Genomic DNA, 18715 nt, shown 5'->3' with positions numbered 1-18715 from the left:
CACCCCTAAGAAGAGCGCGTGGCACTAGGTGGGCGGCTGGGGTGTGCCCGGCGCTGTGTGAGCCTGTAGATCCACACTCTCAGCTCTTGTGACAGCGCTGCCACAAAAGTGTGGAGGCTCTGGGGGACGGGAACCTGCCAGGGCCACTGGTGGTGCCGACCCGCCGCTCAGACCAGAGCCCGGTGCGTCCCGGCCCACAGCGCCCCACGTGTTGTCATCGCTCTGGGTGACAGGGCAGCAGCTGGTGAGACAGAGCCAGGCCCCGCCCCTGCCCCGGGGAGCGTGTGCACTCCAGCAGCCGAGCCATCTCTGTCCTATCCCGCCGTGTCCAGAGGGAGTCCCAGGAGGTGGCCGCTGTGGCCAGCTGGGCCGAGATCCACACAGCAGCCCGGCTACTGCAGGTGCCGCCAGAGCACCTGGAGGGGGCTGTCACCAGGAGGGTCGTGGTGAGCTGCAGGTCCTGGTTGGGGGCGGGAGGGGGAGCAAGGGCAGGGCTTGGACCACCTGCAGGCCAGGCACACACCTGCACCTTCTCTGGCCTCCAGGAAACAGCCTACGGCCAGGTCTCAAGATCCCTGCCCGTGGAAAGCGCCATGGATGCCAGGTGCCCTGGGGACTGGAGGGATTTGGAGCCCGGCCTGGTGCTGTGCGACGCGTGGCTCACTGACCGTGCCCACAGGGATGCCCTGGCCAAGGACCTGTACTCGCGGCTCTTCCGCTGGCTCCTGCGGAGGGCGAATGTGTGGCTGGCAGCCCCCGGGGACAGAGGCCACCTGCGCACCATCACTGTCGTGGACGCCTATGGCTTTGAGGTCACTCCGTGCAGCCTGGGTAGTGGGTGCCCGCCTCCTCCTGCTGTGTTTCTGGGAACACCAGCAGTTCCCGCTCTCCCTGGAGGGGGCGCTCATGAGCCCTCTGCCGCCTGGCCTCGAGCTGGGTGTGGAGGTGGCAGAGGCGGGGAGGAAAGCATTGGGGACCCAGCTCCAGGGCTTCGGAGTCAGCCGGGAGCTGGGCTGCAGGAGGACTTGGGGTTTGTTGCCGCTCTCTCCAGCTGCACGTCTTTGTGGGGAGGATCCTCCCGCCTCTCGCCCAAGTTCATTTCCACACACAGCTCCACTTCCTTCCCTGGTCCCAGGCTGCACAGAGACCCACGGGCCGCCAGCGTGGGCCCATTCCGGAAGATCCTGGCCCTCAGGGTGTAGGAGAGGGGGCTGCAGGGAGAAGAGGCGGCCCCGCCTAGGTCCCTGGACGCCCTGTGTCTGCCCTGCCTGCCTCGGCTTCCGTCCACTCTCTGGGGGTGTGAAGTGCTCAGGGTGCCCAGAGCACTCGTGATCCCACTGGAGCAATGCCGGAAGGCTTCTTGGAGGTGGCAGCTGGCGCTCTGCTTAGGAAGATGTGGGATTCTGCTAGCCAGTGGGCTAGGTAGGAGGAGAAGGTGACTTCCAGGACCCAGGATGGCGGTGACCGAGGCCTGGAGCTGCACAGCTGTGCTGAAGCAGAGGCGAGGGGCGGGGGGGTGGGCAGGGAGCCCTGGTGCACAGTTGACGGCAGGATCAGCCCTGTGTGCAGCCCCTGGCCTGTGCCCCCCGTCCCGTGTGCCCCGCCTCACTGCTCGCGTGTCCCCAGGCCCTGCGGGTGAATGGCCTGGAACAACTGTGCAACAACCTCGCCAGTGAGCGCCTGCAGCTCTTCTCCAGCCAGAAGCTGCTGGCCCAGGAGGAGGTGGGGGGGGAGCTGGGCGTGGACAGGGCAGGGGACCCCCAGCACTGCCCGCCTGGCAGTCCCCAAGGCCATCCTTGCTAAAGGAAAGAGGAATGAACCCAGGGCTCTGCCCTGAGGCCCTCTCCCCATGGGGTTTCTCAGTCGCCCTGCCCCCCGGCTCCATGAGGACCCCCACAGATGGGGCCCAATGCCCACTCTGCAGGAGGAGTGTCAGCGGGAGCTGCTGCCGTGGGTGCCCATCGCTCAGCCACCAAGGGAGTCCTGCCTGGACCTGCTGGTGGGCCAGCCCCACAGCCTCCTGACTGTCCTGGACAACCAGACGTGGCTGTCCCAGGTGAGGGCCAGCGGCTGCGGTCCAGCCTCCCCCCGGTGTCTGGGACAGGGCATGGAGGTCCTGGGTGGCCGCCAAGGCCTGCCAGAGGACAGCAAGACCAAGGGGTACAAAGACCCACCCACCCTCCCTCAGGACAACCTTGGAAGACAGCAGCCAGGCTCAGATCTTGTCTCTGGGTGAACTTGAGCTGAATTCCCGGCTCTTAACTTCCTGGCATTCCTGCCCCAGGAGACAGGAGACAGATGCATAGGGTGGTGGGAACTGGCCAAGGCTCACAAGACCCTTGTGCGTGGGTCTTCTGAATGTGGCTGCCACACAGGTCTCTACCGGTAGGGGGCACACTCGGGCCGCGGGGCATCGAATCTACACATTCTGTTTGCCCTCTGTGGTGTCTTCCTAAATAGCTCCCCGCTCTGCCTCAGCGGCGCCCTCTAGCGGCCTCCTCCTGAGTAGCTCCCCAGCCTTGCCCCGGCTTCCAGGTTCAGCACAGGTGTGTGTGTGCAGTGGCCGTGCCAGCGTTCCTCTACCCTTTACCGATTGAGCTCTGTGCAGGCTGGCTCCATGGACGGGTTCACTAAAGAATGAATGAATGGCCGGCGCCGCGGCTCACTAGGCTAATCCTCTGCCTGCGGCGCCGGCACTCCGGGTTCTAGTTCCGGTCGGGGCGCCGGATTCTGTCCCAGTTGCCCCTCTTCCAGTCCAGCTCTCTGCTATGGCCTGGGAGGGCAGTGGAGGATGGCCCAAGTGCTTGGGCCCTGCACCCGCATGGGAGACCAGGAGAAGCACCTGGCTCCCGGCTTCGGTTCAGCGTGGTGCACCAGCCACTGCGCACTGGCCGCAGTGGCCATTGTGGGGTGAACCAATGGTAAAGGAAGACCTTTCTCTCTGTCTCTCTCTCTCACTGTCCACTCTGCCTGTCAAAAAAAAAAAAAAAAAGAATGAATGAATGAGTGAACGAATGAGCCTGTGTGCCAGGACTATGCTACGGATAAAAGTGAGGGAAAATAGACCTGGTCCCTCCCCCTCTTAAAACCCACAGTAAGTGTTAACTGGATGGAGTTCCCGGCTCCTGGCTCTGCCCTGGCCCAGGCACCTGGGGAGTGAAGCAGCAGGTGGATAACACTCGTTTATTCGCACTGAGACACTTGCAGTCCCTGGCTCCTAACAGAGCGGGTCAGCTTGCGGAGGATTGCTCTTCCCGGCTCACCGCGTCAGGTGTTGGTAAAACGTGTCACGGGCGTCTTTGGAGTTCCAGCGCCACTTCTGCAATCGCCCAGCAGGTTTTCTAGCGCTCAGCGACATCACTTAGGCCTGTGGTGTTTGTTCGTTGGTTATTTTTATTTATTTGAAAGGCAGAGAAGCTGGCGCTGCAGCTCACTAGGCTAATCCTCTGCCTTGCAGTGCCGGCACCCCAGGTTCTAGTCCTGGTCAGGGCGCCGGATTCTGTCCCGGTTGCCCCTCTTCCAGGCCTGCTCTCTGCTGTGGCCTGGGAGTGCAGTGGAGGATGGCCCAAGTGCTTGGGCCCTGCACCCCACGGGAGACCAGGAGAAGCACCTGGCTCCTGCCTCCGGATCAGTGCGGTGCGCTGGCTACGGTGGCCATTGGAGGGTGAACCAATGGCAAAGGAAGACCTTTCTCTCTGTGTCTCTCTCTCACTGTCCACTCTGCCTGTCCAAAAAAAAAAAGAAAGAAAGAAAGAGGCAGAGAGTCACAGAGAGACAGACAGAGAGCTTCTGCCTGCTCATTCACTCCCCAGAGGCCTGCAACAGCCAGGGAGCCAGGAGCTGGGAGCTTCTTCCGGGTCTCCCACACAGGTTCAGGGGCCCAAGCACTTGGGCCATCTTCTACTGCTCTCCCAGGCCACAGCAGAGAGCAGGATCGGAAGTGGAGAAGCCGGAACTCGAACCAGCGCCCATATGAGATGCCGATGCTGCAAGCGGCTTAACCCGCTGTGCCACAGTGCCGGCCCCTAGAGGGCACATCCTTAAGGAGACTCAAACATACGTGACTGTGCCCGTCTGAGGATGAGGTTTGGGGAGCAACTCCACACACCCCAGGATTCCTGGTGCTGGGGTCAGGAGGCAGGAGTGCAGTGCGGGCCAGGAGTGGTCTGTGCGAGGGCTTGGGGGCCCCTCTCTCCCTCCCGCAGGCCACGGACCACACCTTCCTCCAGAAGTGCCACTACCACCACAGCAGTCACCCTGGCTACGCCAAGCCCCAGCTGCCCCTGCCCGTCTTCACCGTGCGCCATCACGCCGGGAATGTCACCTACCAGGTAACCGGCCTCAGGTGGACACCGGGGTGGGTCCGGGAGGCCACGTGACCCTGGTGTCCCCTCCTGAGCCGAGTCACCAAACGAGGGAGAAGGCAGGGGAGGAGAGGCCCTGCCGGCCCACCCGGGTCTGAGCTTGAAGCGCTGGTTCTGGATGAGAATCACGGGACAGCGTCGCAGCCTGGGCCCTCCAGACCAAGAGGGCAGAGCACAGCGCGCCAGCTGCCCCTGAGAACTCGGCAGGTGCCCTGGCCTCCGGGCCTCTGCTGACTCACTGGCTCATAGCAGGAGCATTCCTGGGGGACCTGGGATGAAGGGAAGGTGGGGGCAGGCATCTGAGGTGGGGAGAGTCAAGCAGGCTCCTTGGAGGAGGTGGCAAACTACCCAGGAGTTGCCCAGAAAAGAGACCCAAGGAGTTGGAGAAAAATCAGCAAAAGATGGAGAAAGCAAAGCAAATGAGGTCATAAAGCCGGGCAAGAAGAGAAGAGTGCGGCATCGGCCGGGGATGGACACAGTGAAACCAAGGCCAGCAGCAGAACCAGGGCAGCATCCGCGGCCGGGCGGACGTCTAAATCACCCACCGGGGAGGCCGGGTTATGGGGCACCGTGCCGGTCCCCACGCCAGCCTTCGTGTGGCTCCCCGCCCTCCCCGTGTGCTCCTGCAGGTTCACAAGTTTCTACACAGAAACCGGGATCACCTGGACCCGGCCGTGGGGGACGTCCTTGCCCGCAGCCAGCTGCAGGTGCCGGGGCAGCCCCCGGGACCCCACCCGCACACTCCATGCCCCTTCTCTCCTCCCTTGTACCCTGCGGCCCAGCAGCTGGCCCCCAGGCCCCTGGCACCTTGGGCGGTGGGCTGGGCCCCCTGGCTCCTCAGGGCAGTGGGGCGGGGGATGGGCTGAATCCCCTCTCGGCCTTAGCTGGTGGGCAGCCTCTTCCAGGAAGTAGAGCCCCAGGCGGAGGGCAGAGCAGGCAAACCCACGCTGGCCTCCCGTTTCCGCCAGTCCCTGGGGACCCTGCTGGCTGAACTGGGCAGGTGAGAACAGCCCACCCCCGCTTCCAGGCGTCTGAGATGGGACAGGGGAGGGGTGGCCTGTGTCTAGTGACCCCCACTTGCACTCACAGGAGCCACATCTATGTTGTCCAGTGCCTCGACCCCAACCCCGGAAAGGTGAGCCCCGCGCACCTGGCCCCGTGCCCTCCCACCCCAGCCTCCCCTCCCCGGCCCCTCCCTGCAGCTCTGTCTTCTGCCACAGATCCCGGGCCTCTTTGATGTGTGCCATGTGGCTGAGCAGCTGCACCAGGCGGCCGTCCTGGAGGCCATGGGCACCCGCAGCGCCCACTTCCCTGTACGGGTGCCCTTCCAGGTCTTCCTGGCCAGGTAGGGCCCAGGCCTGACGGGGAAGGGTCCTGGAGTGAGGGAGGAGCCCCTAGGAGGAGACGGCCCCCAGGCCCAGCATCCCCCTCCAACCTTTTCCACTCTGCCCCCTTGCACACACGCCCGCCTAGGGCTGAACAGGACGCGGGGCCACGCCCACCCTGCGGGCAGGGGGAGCCACCTCTTCTCAGGTCTAGCCACTCTGGGCTGGCAGCCACCAGGGGCGCAATGTGCTGGAGCTCCCTTTGCCTGTGATGGTCTTGGCCATGAGCACAGCCTGGCAGAGGGCGGAGCCCGAGGCAGGCGGCAGGTGTCCATGAACCTGATGCCGAGGAGAAGCGCCAGGGTGGGGAAGGCTCTGTCCTCACCTTCCAGAAACTCACTGACTTAGGGGCCGCCTTCTCCCGGAAGCCCTGAGCCCTGAGGCTGGGGGGGAGGGTGTGTGTGTGCTGGGGGGGGAGCAGCAGGTGCTGCCCCGCGCTCACCAGGGCTGTTTGCAAATGATCCGCTCTCTGCTGCTCTGTAGTCTTCAGCTTCCTCCCCGGGCACACGGGCCAGCCACCGTGCTGGGGGTGCCGGCCTGGGCCGGGGGAGGGGGAGGAGCCTTTGTGCCCCCTCTGCGCCCCCCCCCCCCCCACTGCCAGGTCCCAGCGCCGTGCCGGGCGCCTGGTGCACAGCAGGGTTTTGAATGACTCAGAGACTGTGCAGAGCCTGAGGGCGCCAGCCAGCAAGTATGAAAGGAAGGCCTCGCTGTCCGCTGTCCGTGTGGCAGGTTCCGGGCCCTGGGGCCCTGGGGGCAGGAAGAAGCCCCTGACCGGAAGAGGTGTGGCACCATCCTGAGCCAGGTGCTGGGGGCCGAGTCCCCGCTCTGTCACCTCGGAGCCACCCAGGTGTGTGTGTGTGCAGGGGAAGGAGGGGGACAAGCAGGGACAAACCCAGGCTCGCTGGTCCTCCCGGGGCTGGGGAGGTGGGCGGCAGCCGCCCCGGGCTTGCCTGGTGGGAGGTGCTGAGGCCTGAGCGGAGCGCGGCCCCCACACCTGGCCCCACCCGCAGGTTCTGCTGCGGGAGGAGGGCTGGCAGCGGCTGGAGCGTCTCAGGACCCAGCGGCGCTCCCAGGCCCTGCTCGCCCTGCGCTGCAGACTCCGTGCCTGCGCCTCCCGCCAGCGGCTCCGCCTCCTGCTCCGGATGCAGGCTCGCGTGCGTGGGCTCCAGGCCAGGTCTGTGGGCGCTGGCGCCGAGGGCTGAAGTGGGTGGGGTGAGGCCCCTCCTCACGGGGGGGTCCCAAGGCAAGTCCACCTGCCCCTGCGCCACCCCGTCAGCACTGGCCTCTCTGGTGGAAGTCCACCCACACCTGTCCGGCCTGTACTTGCATTCTTCCTTGGCACAGGCAGCTCATTACCTGCAGGGGCCGCTGAACCTAACCCTAACCTTTGGCTGTTTTTGTATTATTTAAAGATTTATTTATTTGTGAGACAGAGGCAGAGTTACAGAGAGAGACAGGGAGAGAGAGAGGGAGAGAGTTCTTCTATCCTCTGGTTTACTCCTCAAATGGCCACAACAGCCAGAGCTGGGCCTCTCTGAAGCCAGGAGCCAAGAGCTTCTTCTGGGTCTCCCATGTGGGAGCAGGGGCCCAAGCACTTGGGCCGTCCTCCACTGCTTTTCCAGGTGGATTAGCAGAGAGCTGGCCTGGAAGTGGAGCAGCCGGACTCCAACCGGTACCCATATGGGATGCTGGCACTGCGGGCGGTGGCTTTACCCGCTATGCCACAGCGCCAGCCCAAGACTGATCTTTTAAAAGCACGAATCAGGTTGTGTAAGGCCCTACCTACCTCTCGAGCCTTGATGTAGGCCAGATTTTCCACTCTGGCTACCTGAGATTTCTTGGTCCTGAGGTGCTACCTCCCCCTTCTCACCTGTCAGCGCCTCTCCGGGCTCACGGCCTGTCTTCCCTGGGTCACCCAGCTGCTGTGGCTGCCACCTGCTCTGTTCCCCTGGGCGACACACTGTTGATGCAGGGTGCTTCGGAGTCGGGCTTAGGTGCTGAACCCGCCCCTGGGGCTCGTGCGGCCAAGACCTGAGTGACATCAGCGCCAGGGTACAGAACACCGGGGACACACACACTGGCTGCTGCTAGTTCCAGAACGCTGTCGTCACACCGCAAGCTCTGTACCATTAAGCAATAGCCCCCGGTCCCCTCTCCCCCGTCGCTGGCAACCTCCCACATACTCTCTGCGGTTCTAGATGTATTTACCTAATTATTTTGAAAGGCAGAAGACGCAGAGTTCTCCAAGCCGCTGGTCACCTCACCAAATGCCTGCAAAGTCGGGAGCCGGGAGCTCAGTCGGGGTCTCCCATGTGGGTGGCACCGACTCAATGACTTGAGCCATCCCTGCTGCCTCCCAGGGTTCGCAGTAGCGGGGACTTGGAATCAGGAGTGGAGCCAGGACTCGAACCCGGGCACTGGAATATGGGACGTGGGCTGAGCGCCCACCCTTGTCGTAGACATCCTGTGGGCGTGACCACACATTTCCGTTTGCGTCTGGCTTGTTTCACTGAGCTTCAGATTTCTGCCTTCGTCCGCACCGTGGCGTGTGTCAGAATTGCCTTCCTCTTTCCAGCTCAGTAATGTTCCACCGTGGCCAGAGCGCGTGTATCGGACCACTCGCCGTCGATGGACCTTCTTTATGAACCAGGCTGCAGGAAAACGGGGTCTGTCCCAGGATCTGCTCCAGTTTTTCTTGTTTTATAGTATTTATTTATTTGAAAGTCAGAGTTACACAGAGAGAGAGGGAGAGAGAGAGAGACAGAGAGAGGTCTTCCATCAGCTGGTTCACTCTCCAATTGGCCGCAAAGGCCGGAGCTGTGCCGATCCGAAGCCAGGAGCCAGGAGTTTCTTCCGTATCTCCTCTGTGGGTGCAGGGGCCCAAGGACTTGGGCCATCTTCTGCTGCTTTCCCAGGCCACAGCAGAGAGCTGGATGGGAAGTGGAGCAGCTGGGACTTGAAACAGTGCCCATATGGGATGCCGGCACTGCAGGCAGCAGCTTTACCCACTACGCCACAGCGCCGGCCCCTCCAGTTTTTCTTTCCGAATCTTTGGGGTCGATTCTTGGGAGTGGAGTGGCCGGGCTGTACCGCAGGTCTGTGTTGAGCGTTTTGAGGGCTCGCCACCCTGTTTCCTGCAACGGCCGCACTGTTTATGTTCTCTCTGCAGTGTGCACGGCTCCTACCTTGTCTACGTCCTGGACAACCTTTATTTTCTGTTTTTTAAAATGCAGCAATCCTTGGGGGTGTGAAGTGCTATCTTAGGGTTTTTTTTTTTAAATAATTATTTATTGGAAAGAAAGTTACAGAGAAGGAGAGAGAGAAATGTTCCACCCACTAATTCACTCCCCAAATGACTGCAAGCACTGAGGTTGGGTCAGCCCAAAGTCAGGAGCCTGGGACTCCATCGACGCCTCCCGCGTGGGCGGCAGGGGTCCAGTCACGTCTGCTTCCCCAGGCGCATTGGCAGGGAGCTGGACTGGAAGTGGAGCAGCCAGGGTTTTCAACCAGAGCTCGGCTATGGGATGCTGGCGTCACATCCCATTTTGTCACGCTAACTCACCTTGCTCGCTCGCTCTCCGCTACGTCAGAAAAACCCGCCGTGGTTTTTCTCTGCTTTCACCCCGCAGTCAACACAGAGCACTGCTGGGACCCCGAAAGGAGCGGGGGTTCCCCACAGTGAGCGAGCCCTCAGTTCAGTGGTGGACGCCAGCTGGGTGTCCTTGCGTTCAGTTCCTACGCTGTTGGCTGGGGGCAGCCCCAGACCCCGCAGGTCGAGGACGCAGCCCCCAAGGCCGCCCGCCCCAGGTGGCCCTACCTGTGTTCTCCCACACGCCTCTCTCTGATGCTCTGCCTTTTCACCCTTTGAAGATAGCGGTAATACCCCAGACTCCTCAGTCCTTCTGTCTGTTCATCCATTTCATCTCATCGCGAGCCACGTGTTGCAGCCACCGTCAGCTCACAGGTGGCGAGAAGACCCAGCAGGTGACACTGCCAAGCCCAGATCATAGCCCCAGAGCCCAGCGGTCGGCCCCCACGGCCTCTGCAGCTCCTCGGCTTCCCTCCAGGAATCCAGGGCTCTGTCTGGGCTTAGGGTCCCGGGCAGGAGGTGTGAGTTGGGTCCCTCTGCTCCCCCGCCTCCAGGAAGCGCTACCTGCGGCGGCGTGCAGCCCTGGGACGCCTGCACACCCTCTTGCTGGTGGCCCGGCCCCTGCTCTGGAGACGCCAGAGACTGCAGGTGCACGGGCTGTCAGATGGGCCGCGGGACCGGGGCGGGGGTCTCAGGGAAGAGGCCAGGCAGCCTGGGCTGGCCACGATGGCTGTGTCCCCACAGCTGGAGACCTCCAAGGCCCCACTCCCTCACCAGCCAGAGGAGGCTGCTGCGCCAGGAAGGCACAGTCTCCCCTCGTCCTGCCCTCGCCCCCCAGGCCCAGGGCTCCCTCCCACCCCCTCCAGCCTCCCAGGGCCCCTTCTGCTCCCCCCTCCCTTGCCTGATGACTCCAATTTGTGGGCCATAAAGCGGCTCAAAGGTCAATGCCCGCGCACTGCGCCCCTCTCTGCCCCTCCCTGGCTGGACTTTGGGCCCTGGGACCATTTCTTCCTTTCTCCCAGCCCTGGCAGACCGGCAGTGACGCCCAAGGGGGGGCAGGCGGTGCAGCCCGGAGCCCCGAGCACACAGGCTGGGGAGGAGCCAGGGGAGACTCCTGGTGACTCCCTGGGTGTCAGCTCTTCCTGCCTCTCCCCACAGCTTGGACACTGGAGTGGCCGGCACGGCGGCCAGGACTCTGGGGAAATGCCGAGCGAGGTAGGTGGCCTGGAAGCCACGGGGGGGCGAGGCCAGTGGTCGTTATGAGCCCAGCGAGGCTGGCGTGGTCTGGGGGGGTGGGGGCCGCTGTGGGTTCTGGTCGTCACGGCGCCACTGAGACTGGCTGCCCTTGGACCTCCACAGCTCAGGCCACCCTCTGACAGCTCATGGGGCTCCGCTGGTTTGAGCGTCCGGGATCGGAGCCCTTGGTCTTTTTTTTAACTTTCCTCCAGATCTTTTTATTTAATTGAAAGGCAGAGTTATGGGGTTGGGGGAAGGAGAGAAAGAGGTCGTCCATCCGCTGGTTCACTCCCCAGATGGCCTCAACAGCCGGGGCTGGGCCAGGCCAAAGCCAGGACCCTGGGACCCCATCTGGGTGTCCCGCATGGGCGCAGGGGCCCCAGCCCTTGGGCCGTCCTCCACTGCTTTCCCAGGTGCGTTAGCAGGGAGCTGGATCGGAAGTAGATGGGACTCCCGTGTTGCAAGTGGCAGCTTAACCCGCTGTGCCATGGCGGGCCCTGGAGCTCTTGGTCTCCACGGGGGATGTGTATCATCCCAGGGCCGAGGGATACACTGGGGCCCTAGCCCCCCTCCCCTCATCCCTGAGTAACTTGTTCTGTCTCTGCCAGGAGCTAGGGCGGCTGGAGATCCCGGCTGAGCTGGCCGCCACCCTGAAGACAGCGAAAGGTGAGTCACGGGCGTCCTTCCCCGTGGGGGGGTCTGTCCCGTGGTCCCACCCTCTGATGCTTCTGGCCCCCCGAGCTCCCACCCCACTGCCTGTGAACCAGGGCTGGTGGCCGCGGGGTGCGGGGTGGAGGTGGGGCATGACTGGGCTGCCTCCCGGTGTTCCCTCCCAGGCCACCTGGCCGGCCTGGCCGGGAGCATCACGGAGTGCCTGCCGCCTGAAGTCCCTGCCCGGCCCCGCCTGGCCCTCCCGCCGGACATCGACCAGTTCCCCTTCTCCAGCTTCATCGCCACCAGCTTTCAGGTGGGTCCCGGCCTCTCCCCGCTGGCCCCGCCCCTTCCTGCCCTTAGCACCTGCCAGGCAGACAGGTGCCTCTCCCCGTCCTCGTCCTCCACCCCGCCTCCCCTCTGGCCGGTCAGCGGCCGGTGCATACGGCTGTATTGCTAGGAACATTCCTGTGAAGCAGAAACCCTCAACACCCAGGGTTCTTTCCACCCACAGGGTTTTTTTTTTTCTTCAAGATTTATTTGTTTATTTGAAAGTCAGAGTTACACAGAGAGAGAAGAGGTAGGGGGGCAGATCTTCCATCCACTGGTTCACTCCCCAGTTGGCCTCAACTGCCAGAGCTGTGCTGATCCAAAGCCAGGAGCCAGGAGCTTCTTCTGGGTCTCCCGCACAGGTGCGGGGGGCCCAGCACTTGGGCCATCTTCTACTGCCCTCCCGGGCCATAGCAGAGAGCTGGATCGGAAGTGGAGCAGCCGGGACTCGAACTGGCGCCCATATGGGATGCCAGCACTGTAGGCAGCAGCTTTTCCTGCTGTGCCACAGTGCCGGCCCCTGGGCACAAGTTTATCTTGCCCGTGGTATTGCCCTTCTACTGAGGTCCTTAAAGAAAGTTTAATGACCAGGGAGCCATCACGCCCGCCCCGTTCAGCATAAACACAGGATGCAATGGCACACGGAGCAGCTTCTTGATCTTGTTTAAAAATAATGATTGGGGGCCGGCGCTGTGGGGTAGCAGGTAAAGCTGACACCTGCAGTGCCGGCATCCCACATGGGCGCTGGATCGAGTCTCAGCTGCTCCACCTCCGATCCAGCTCTCTGCTGTGGCCTGGGAAAGTCAGTAGAAGATGGCCCAAGTCCTTGGGCCCTGCACCCATGTGGGAGACCTGGAGGAAGCTCCTGGCTCTGGGCTTTGGCCTGGCACAGCCCTGGGCATTGTGGTCACTTGGGAAGTGAACCAGCGGATGGAAGACCTCTCTCTCTCTCTCCCTGTAACTCTGCCTTTCAAATAAATAATAAATCTTAAAAAAAAAAAAAAAGGAAAGAAGGAGGGAAGGTGAGAAGAGAAAGAAGGAGAATGGAAGGGAAGAAATCAATTTGTTAAAAAAACAAAACAAAACAAAACTGGTAATTGGGGGAGGAGTACATGGAATGTTCTAGAATGAGTGCACAAAAAGTGGGGCCAGAAATAGGAGCTGAAATGGTGATGTTAATTGTGGGGTCATCATCTTCATTATACTGTTCTCTGAGTTGTATCAGTTTTCTAATCAAAGAGCTTGGGGCCAGCCCTTCCCCCCAGGCTGTGTGCTCCTGTAGGGCTCCCTGGGGACTGTCCTCCGCCTGTCAGTGCGACGGGACGTGCCCAGGCGCCGTGTCACCCTCCTTCACGCAGGAGCCGTCCCTGCCCAGCCCAGGGCAGCCACTGGCCAGGCCCCTGACCCGCCTAGATGCGGAGAATTTTGAGCCCGCCCTGGACATCAACAGGGTGGTGAGTGACACACCGGGGAGGGGACAGGCGGGGCCTGGCCACGTGCGTGCACACGGGAGCCCTGCATCTCCACCTGGCTCTGTGTCACAGATGCTGCGGCTGCTGGCGGACGGATCCCTGCCCCCCTGGCAGGAGCAGGCCATGGGCTTGTACCTGGTGCGGCGGGGCCAGCGCTGCCCAGGGCTCCGGGACGAGCTCTTCAGCCAGCTGGTGGCCCAGCTCTGGCACAACCCAGACGAGCAGCAAAGCCAGCGAGGCTGGGCCCTCATGGCTGTCCTGCTCAGTGCCTTCCCCCCCACGCCTGCCCTGCAGAAACCGCTGCTCAAGTAAGGGGGCTGGCGAGTGGGGGCCGGGCCGGGGCAGGGGGGGGTCGGGGACCACCCGCCTCCACAGCAGCCCCGTGCTGTCCCCCCAGGTTCGTGTCTGACCAGGCCCCCCAGGGCATGGCGGCGCTGTGTCAGCACAAGCTGCTGGGGGCCCTGGAGCAGACGCCGCTGGCCCCCGGGGCCGCACGGGCCCATCCCCCTACCCAGCTCGAGTGGACGGCCGGATGGCGGCGGGGCCGCATGGCGCTGGACGTATTCACCTTCAGCGGTGATGGCCGCCTCCTGCAGAGGCCTCCCCAGACCCGGGGTGTGGCGGGGTGGGGCGCTTCCTCCCAGGACCCCTTCCTGCTGCCCCTCCCCTGGGACCCAGATCTCCCCTCGGCAGCCCTTGGCCATCAGGAAGGGCCCGGCTGACCCTCACTCTCTGCTTCCCCTGCCCCACAGAGGAGAGCTACTCAGCCGAGGTGGAGTCCTGGACCACAGGAGAGCAACTGGCCGGGTGGATCCTGCAGAGCAGGTGTGGGGCCTGGGAGGGGTGTGGCCAGACCCCAGCATTGTCCCCCCACCTCGGCCGCCCACAAGGACCAGGGGCAGGGGAGGTGTGAGGGTGAGAGGCCGGGGTCCAGACTGTGATTATAAAGGGGGGTAAGCACCCACGCCTGGATTACAACTCAGTAGGTCCGCAAATAAGTGGGAGCCATGAGGTACCCATTGAGGGTGTTCCTGCTGCTGGCGAGCTGGGTGCCTGCAATTGGAGGGGCTCCAGGGGCTGCCCTTGGCCCGCCCTCAGTCCCTGTCCCTTCTGGATGGCCATGGGCCTTGCTGACCACCCCTACTGCACACCCCTGTCCCGTGCAGAGGCCTGGAGGCGCCCCCTCGTGGCTGGTCTGTGTCACTGCACTCCGGGGACACCTGGCAGGACCTGGCCGGCTGCGACATTGTGCTGGACCTCATCGGCCAGACCGAGGACCTGGGGGACCCAGCAGAACCCCAAGGCTACCCCATCACCCCCCTTGGCCTGTGAGTTTCTCCCATCTCCCCCCGCCCCTGCTGGTGACCCCCACAGCCACCCTTCGGTGCTTCCCAGCCCTCCGAGCCGAGCCTCCTCCTGCCCCCGTAGAAGCTTTCACCTTTGGCCTTGGCGTGGACGCCGCCCACAGCTTTGCAGCCCCCTTAGCCAGACCCGCTGTTTCCTGCAGAGCCGAGGACATCCCCCCCGCCCCTGGTGTCCAGGCCCCCACACTGCCCCCAGGCCTCCCTCCAGGTCCAGCTCCAACACTGCCTGGCGCGGGACACGCAGGTGAGGCCGATCTGGTCACTCTGGGATGGGCAGAGTGAGGGGCATGGGATGCGGGAAGCCCCTCGCCCAGGCTCTCTCACACAGCCCTCTCCCTGCCCCACAGGGGAGGCCCGGACGCTGGGGAGCCTGGAGGGCTTCCTGGACCACCTCTTCGAGCCGGTCTTCTCCCCGGGAGGCAGTGTGAGTGTCCTGAGTAGCCACCCCGACCCGCAACCTGCCCCTGGCCTGTGCCCCGGGGCCTCTGCTGCCTCTTCCGCGGTTCCAGGGCTCAGCTCTGACCCTGTGACGCCGGCCCCTTCAGGACCTGGAGCGAGGCTGGGCTCTGAGCGGCCGCATGAAGGGAGGGGGTGGCATCGGGACCCCGCAGCAAGCCTACCCCTTCGGTGAGTGCCAGCTGGTTCTCACAGAGGGCCTCTTGGGCGTGGCCTGGACCCGTCGGACAGCTGGGGTCCTACCTGGGGCTCGGAGGGAGGCGGCGTGCGGGCCCAGGCCGGGACCAACCCAGGAGGGCCCTGTTCCCTTAGTGTACCCAGGGGTGGTGCAGATGCCCGGGTACCAGCCGGCCATGATACCTGCACCCTTGTCCATGATGCCAGCGATGGGCACAGTCCCCACCATGCCAGGTAAGACTGGGCTGGGGGCACCGGGTCCCTTCTCAGGAGGGAGGGTCCTGCCAGGAGCCCAGAGGGCACAGTGGGCCCAGGGCCTTGAGCTGGGCCGAGGCGCTCACTTGGTGGGCCCACGGGTGCCCTTGCAGCCATGATGGTGCCGCCGCAGCCGCAGCCGCTGCTCCCCAGCCTGGACACGAGGCAGCTGGCGCAGCAGCAGCAGAACTTCATCAACCAGCAGGCGATGCTCCTGGTGAGGGGCGGGGCCCTCCCGGCTGCCTGGGGAGCACAGGGCCGGGGGCCGGGCCAGCCAGGGCTCTCACCTGGCCGTCGCCCCCCCCCCCTCAGGCCCAGCAGATGACCACGCAGGCCATGAGCCTGTCCCTGGAGCAGCAGGCCCAGCAGCGCCAGCGCCAGGCGCAGGCCTCCAGGGATGCCTCCCAGGACCCACCCCCAGCCGTCACCCCAAAGCCCAAGAAGCCCCCTACTCCCCGGGTGGAGCCAAAGCGGGATCCGGAGCCCGTGGGTGCCAGCTTGAGGGTAAGAAGCCAAGGCAGGGCCTGGGGGTGGGGGGCAGCAGGTGCCAGGGCAGCAGGGGTGAGAGACACAGGAGGGGAGGCAGGGAGACCCAGAGCAGGAGTCTGGGGAGATGCGGAGTGTGGCGACCCTGCTGTGGGGCTGCTCTCTCTCCGTCTGCAGGACGAGGACTCGGAAGACTCCCCGGATGGGCCCCTGTACCCCAAGAGCTTCCAGCAGAAACGGGACTACTTCCAGAAGATGGGTGAGGAGGCGCAGGGTGGCAACCCACATGAAAACTCAGCTAAGACCCCTGAGCCGGCTGGGGCGGGGTGTGCCCTGCTCCCCTGAGTCCCTGTGGCCTTTCCAGGACCCCAGACGGGAGACAGGGCAGCTCCCTGGGGGATCGTGGGTGATGGAGAAGTCCATCTGGGCGCTTACAGGGCAGCAGCAAATCACGGTGAAAACCATGAAGCCTCCAGCCAAGATCCGGATCCCACAGCAGGAGGAGGAGGAGGAAGGGGAGGAGGAGGAGGAAGGGGAGGAGGAGGAGGAGAAAGAAGAGAACACGGGAGCAGGTGTGTGTGTGGGGAGCCCTGAGGCGCCTGTGGCTCTGCCAGGCTGTGTTTAATGGTCTCTCCTCTTCCCGTCAGTGCCGGCCCCTCCTCCTCCCCCAGGAGGGAAGAAGCCCCTACAACAAGGCAGGGACAAAGCCGCCAACGAGGCTGCGCCAGAGCCAGAGGAGGCAGGGCCGGCCCAGGGCAGGAGGCCCACGGTGCGCAACTTGAACGGCACATCCCAGCGGCCAGAACCTAGCAGGGAAATCCGCAACATTATCCGGATGTACCAGAGCCGCCCGGGGCCGGTGCCTGTGCCCGTACAGCCGTCCAGGTAGGCTCCCTGGCGAAGGCAGCCTCCCTCTGCAGGGAATCACCCCGTGCACCTGGTGACCTCTCCCTTCTCCCGCAAGGACCCCCAAAGCCTTCTGGAAGAAAAATGACCCCAAGGATGAGGCTCTGGCCAAACTGGGGATCAACGGTACCCACTCCCCCCCCTCGGTGAGCACCCCCATCTGGCCCCTCTGGGTGCTGGGCTGCTCTGTCCAGGGCTCACTTGGCTTTGTGCCTAGACTCAGCCTGCACGTCCTCTCTGCACCCCTCAGACGCTGTCCCCCAGCCTAGGGAAGGCGCCCCCACCGGCTGTGGCTCCACGGCCCAAGGATGCCCCACGACCCGGGCCCTCCAGCTCCATCCGGAAGAAGCAGGAGCCCCTTCGGGACCTGTTCACCCATACCCCGCCCGCTGCCCAGGCACTCCCTCCTCCACCAGCACCCCCCTTGCCTCCACCTGTGGACCCCGAGACCCCTGCGGCAGAGCCTCATGGTGAGGACCCCAGGGCCCTGCGTGGTGGGCTTCGCCGGGGCAGCTCTTGGCACCCACGGCTGAAGTCTTCCCCACCCGGCCAGTGGCCCCAGCTTCCGGACTTTGGGCCGTGGGTGGGGAGCCCCAGCTTCCTCGTTCCTGCCCAGGGCGGGGGCCGGGCACCCCTGGGACCTGTCTGGCACCGAGGAGCTGTCACACACAGGGTGTTGTCCTTGATGCGCTGTGACAGCGCCATGGGGAATTTAGTGGCCCTGGTGACGTGGTCAGGAACGCCAGGGGCCACTGAGGGCAGGACACGGAGGCGGGAGCAGGTGCCGCGAGCCAGAGTGAGGTGGCTGGAGGCGGAGTGCGGGGCCTTTGGGAGGGTTCATAGGGCTGATGGTCTCCCTCCTGACGGCCCAGTCACCTCGCCTGAGGGCCCGCACCCCTCCCACCCCCGCCCCCGAGACTTGCCGGAGCCCATGAGGGACCAGGGGTTCTCCACCCAGCTGCTGGTGCCTTCCGGCAGCGTGTGCTTCTCCTATGCCAGCGCCCCCTGGAGGCTGTTCCTGCGCAAGGAGGTGGGCGAGAGGATGGGGCCTGGGAGGGCAGAGGTAGGCTGGGTGGGGACCCCAGGTGGGGACCAACAGCTGATCTCAGCCCTTCCTTGTCTCCTGGGCCAGGTGTTTTACCCCCGGGAGGCCTTCAGCCACCCCTATGGCCTCAAACTCCTCTGTGAGCAGGTGAGAGCCTGGCCCACCTGCCGACCTACGACTCCGGGGCAGGTGGACTGCCCTTGGGGCCCTGGCCGAACCCCTGGGCTGGATTAACACCAATGTGGGGGGGCGTAGGAGCTTCTTATATGGTGGTCGTCACTTTGCCACCCGGGACTGCGCCTCTGTTCCATAAATCTGCGGTCGCCTCTCCCACCTCCCCTCCCCTCCCCCCATCCCGTCCTCCAGGGAGGCTAATTTCAGCTGAGCCAACAGCAGCTGAGGTGGGGTCCCTGGGCAGGGAGGCGGCTGGAGCCCAGGGGGAAGAGGGGAAGACAGGAGAGCTGTTTGGGTGAACTCAGCCCTGGGTTTGGGAGCCCTTGGTCTCTCCCTGCCCCACCTGCACCCCCCAGTGGGCTCTGCTCAGACCACCAAGCCCTGGTGAGCCTCTGCGGCCTCTCTGTGCCTGTGTGTGGCTGCTCTGGGGAGACCCTGACCCCAGGACCTGCTGGTGACCGCCCGGCTCTGCCCCCAGATCCTGCGGGACACCTTTGCTGAATCCTGCACCCGGATCTCCCAGGAGGAGCGGTCCAAGATGAAAGACCTGCTGGGTACCGGCCTGGGGGCTTTGGAGCTGGGGCTGGGGACGGGAAGGGCGGCCGTGGGAGTGAACCTGGGAGCAGGGGACCCTGAGCGTGGCCTGGGCCCCTCCTGCCCTCAGGACACTTGGAGGTGGGTCTGGACTCCCTCGGCACCGTAGAAGACAGCGTCAGGAAGCGCATCGTGGTGGCCGCCCGGGACAACTGGGCCAATTACTTCTCCCGCATCTTCCCCGTCTCGGTCAGTGGGGGTAGGGCGTGGGGGTGCAGTCTGGACCGCAGT

At 64.1% G+C, this 18715-nt stretch overlaps 1 protein-coding gene across 1 annotated transcript in view; it reads left to right on the top strand.

The window, feature by feature from the left end:
• Positions 1–18715, top strand: part of MYO15B (myosin XVB) — a 29104-nt gene that overhangs the window by 4144 nt on the left and 6245 nt on the right. The window contains exons 10-45 of the mRNA XM_062216190.1: positions 333–446; positions 546–604; positions 680–812; positions 1627–1722; positions 1925–2056; positions 4206–4331; positions 4994–5071; positions 5249–5364; positions 5454–5499; positions 5585–5709; positions 6479–6596; positions 6760–6923; positions 9893–9986; positions 10497–10553; positions 11183–11240; positions 11411–11541; positions 12914–13009; positions 13100–13335; positions 13425–13603; positions 13780–13852; positions 14194–14355; positions 14535–14635; positions 14739–14815; positions 14937–15018; positions 15160–15258; positions 15393–15496; positions 15592–15783; positions 15943–16024; positions 16203–16337; positions 16413–16650; positions 16730–16817; positions 16922–17141; positions 17589–17701; positions 17804–17863; positions 18369–18444; positions 18555–18673. Of these exons, the coding sequence (XP_062072174.1) occupies positions 333–446; positions 546–604; positions 680–812; positions 1627–1722; positions 1925–2056; positions 4206–4331; positions 4994–5071; positions 5249–5364; positions 5454–5499; positions 5585–5709; positions 6479–6596; positions 6760–6923; positions 9893–9986; positions 10497–10553; positions 11183–11240; positions 11411–11541; positions 12914–13009; positions 13100–13335; positions 13425–13603; positions 13780–13852; positions 14194–14355; positions 14535–14635; positions 14739–14815; positions 14937–15018; positions 15160–15258; positions 15393–15496; positions 15592–15783; positions 15943–16024; positions 16203–16337; positions 16413–16650; positions 16730–16817; positions 16922–17141; positions 17589–17701; positions 17804–17863; positions 18369–18444; positions 18555–18673 (4179 nt within the window). The remainder of the gene's footprint in view (positions 1–332; positions 447–545; positions 605–679; positions 813–1626; positions 1723–1924; positions 2057–4205; positions 4332–4993; positions 5072–5248; positions 5365–5453; positions 5500–5584; positions 5710–6478; positions 6597–6759; positions 6924–9892; positions 9987–10496; positions 10554–11182; positions 11241–11410; positions 11542–12913; positions 13010–13099; positions 13336–13424; positions 13604–13779; positions 13853–14193; positions 14356–14534; positions 14636–14738; positions 14816–14936; positions 15019–15159; positions 15259–15392; positions 15497–15591; positions 15784–15942; positions 16025–16202; positions 16338–16412; positions 16651–16729; positions 16818–16921; positions 17142–17588; positions 17702–17803; positions 17864–18368; positions 18445–18554; positions 18674–18715) is intronic.

This window comes from Lepus europaeus, chromosome 18 (assembly GCF_033115175.1).
Source record: "Lepus europaeus isolate LE1 chromosome 18, mLepTim1.pri, whole genome shotgun sequence".
Lineage (NCBI taxonomy): Eukaryota > Metazoa > Chordata > Mammalia > Lagomorpha > Leporidae > Lepus > Lepus europaeus.
Note: the sequence above shows the minus strand (reverse complement) of the source record. Positions and strands in the feature narration are given on the sequence as shown.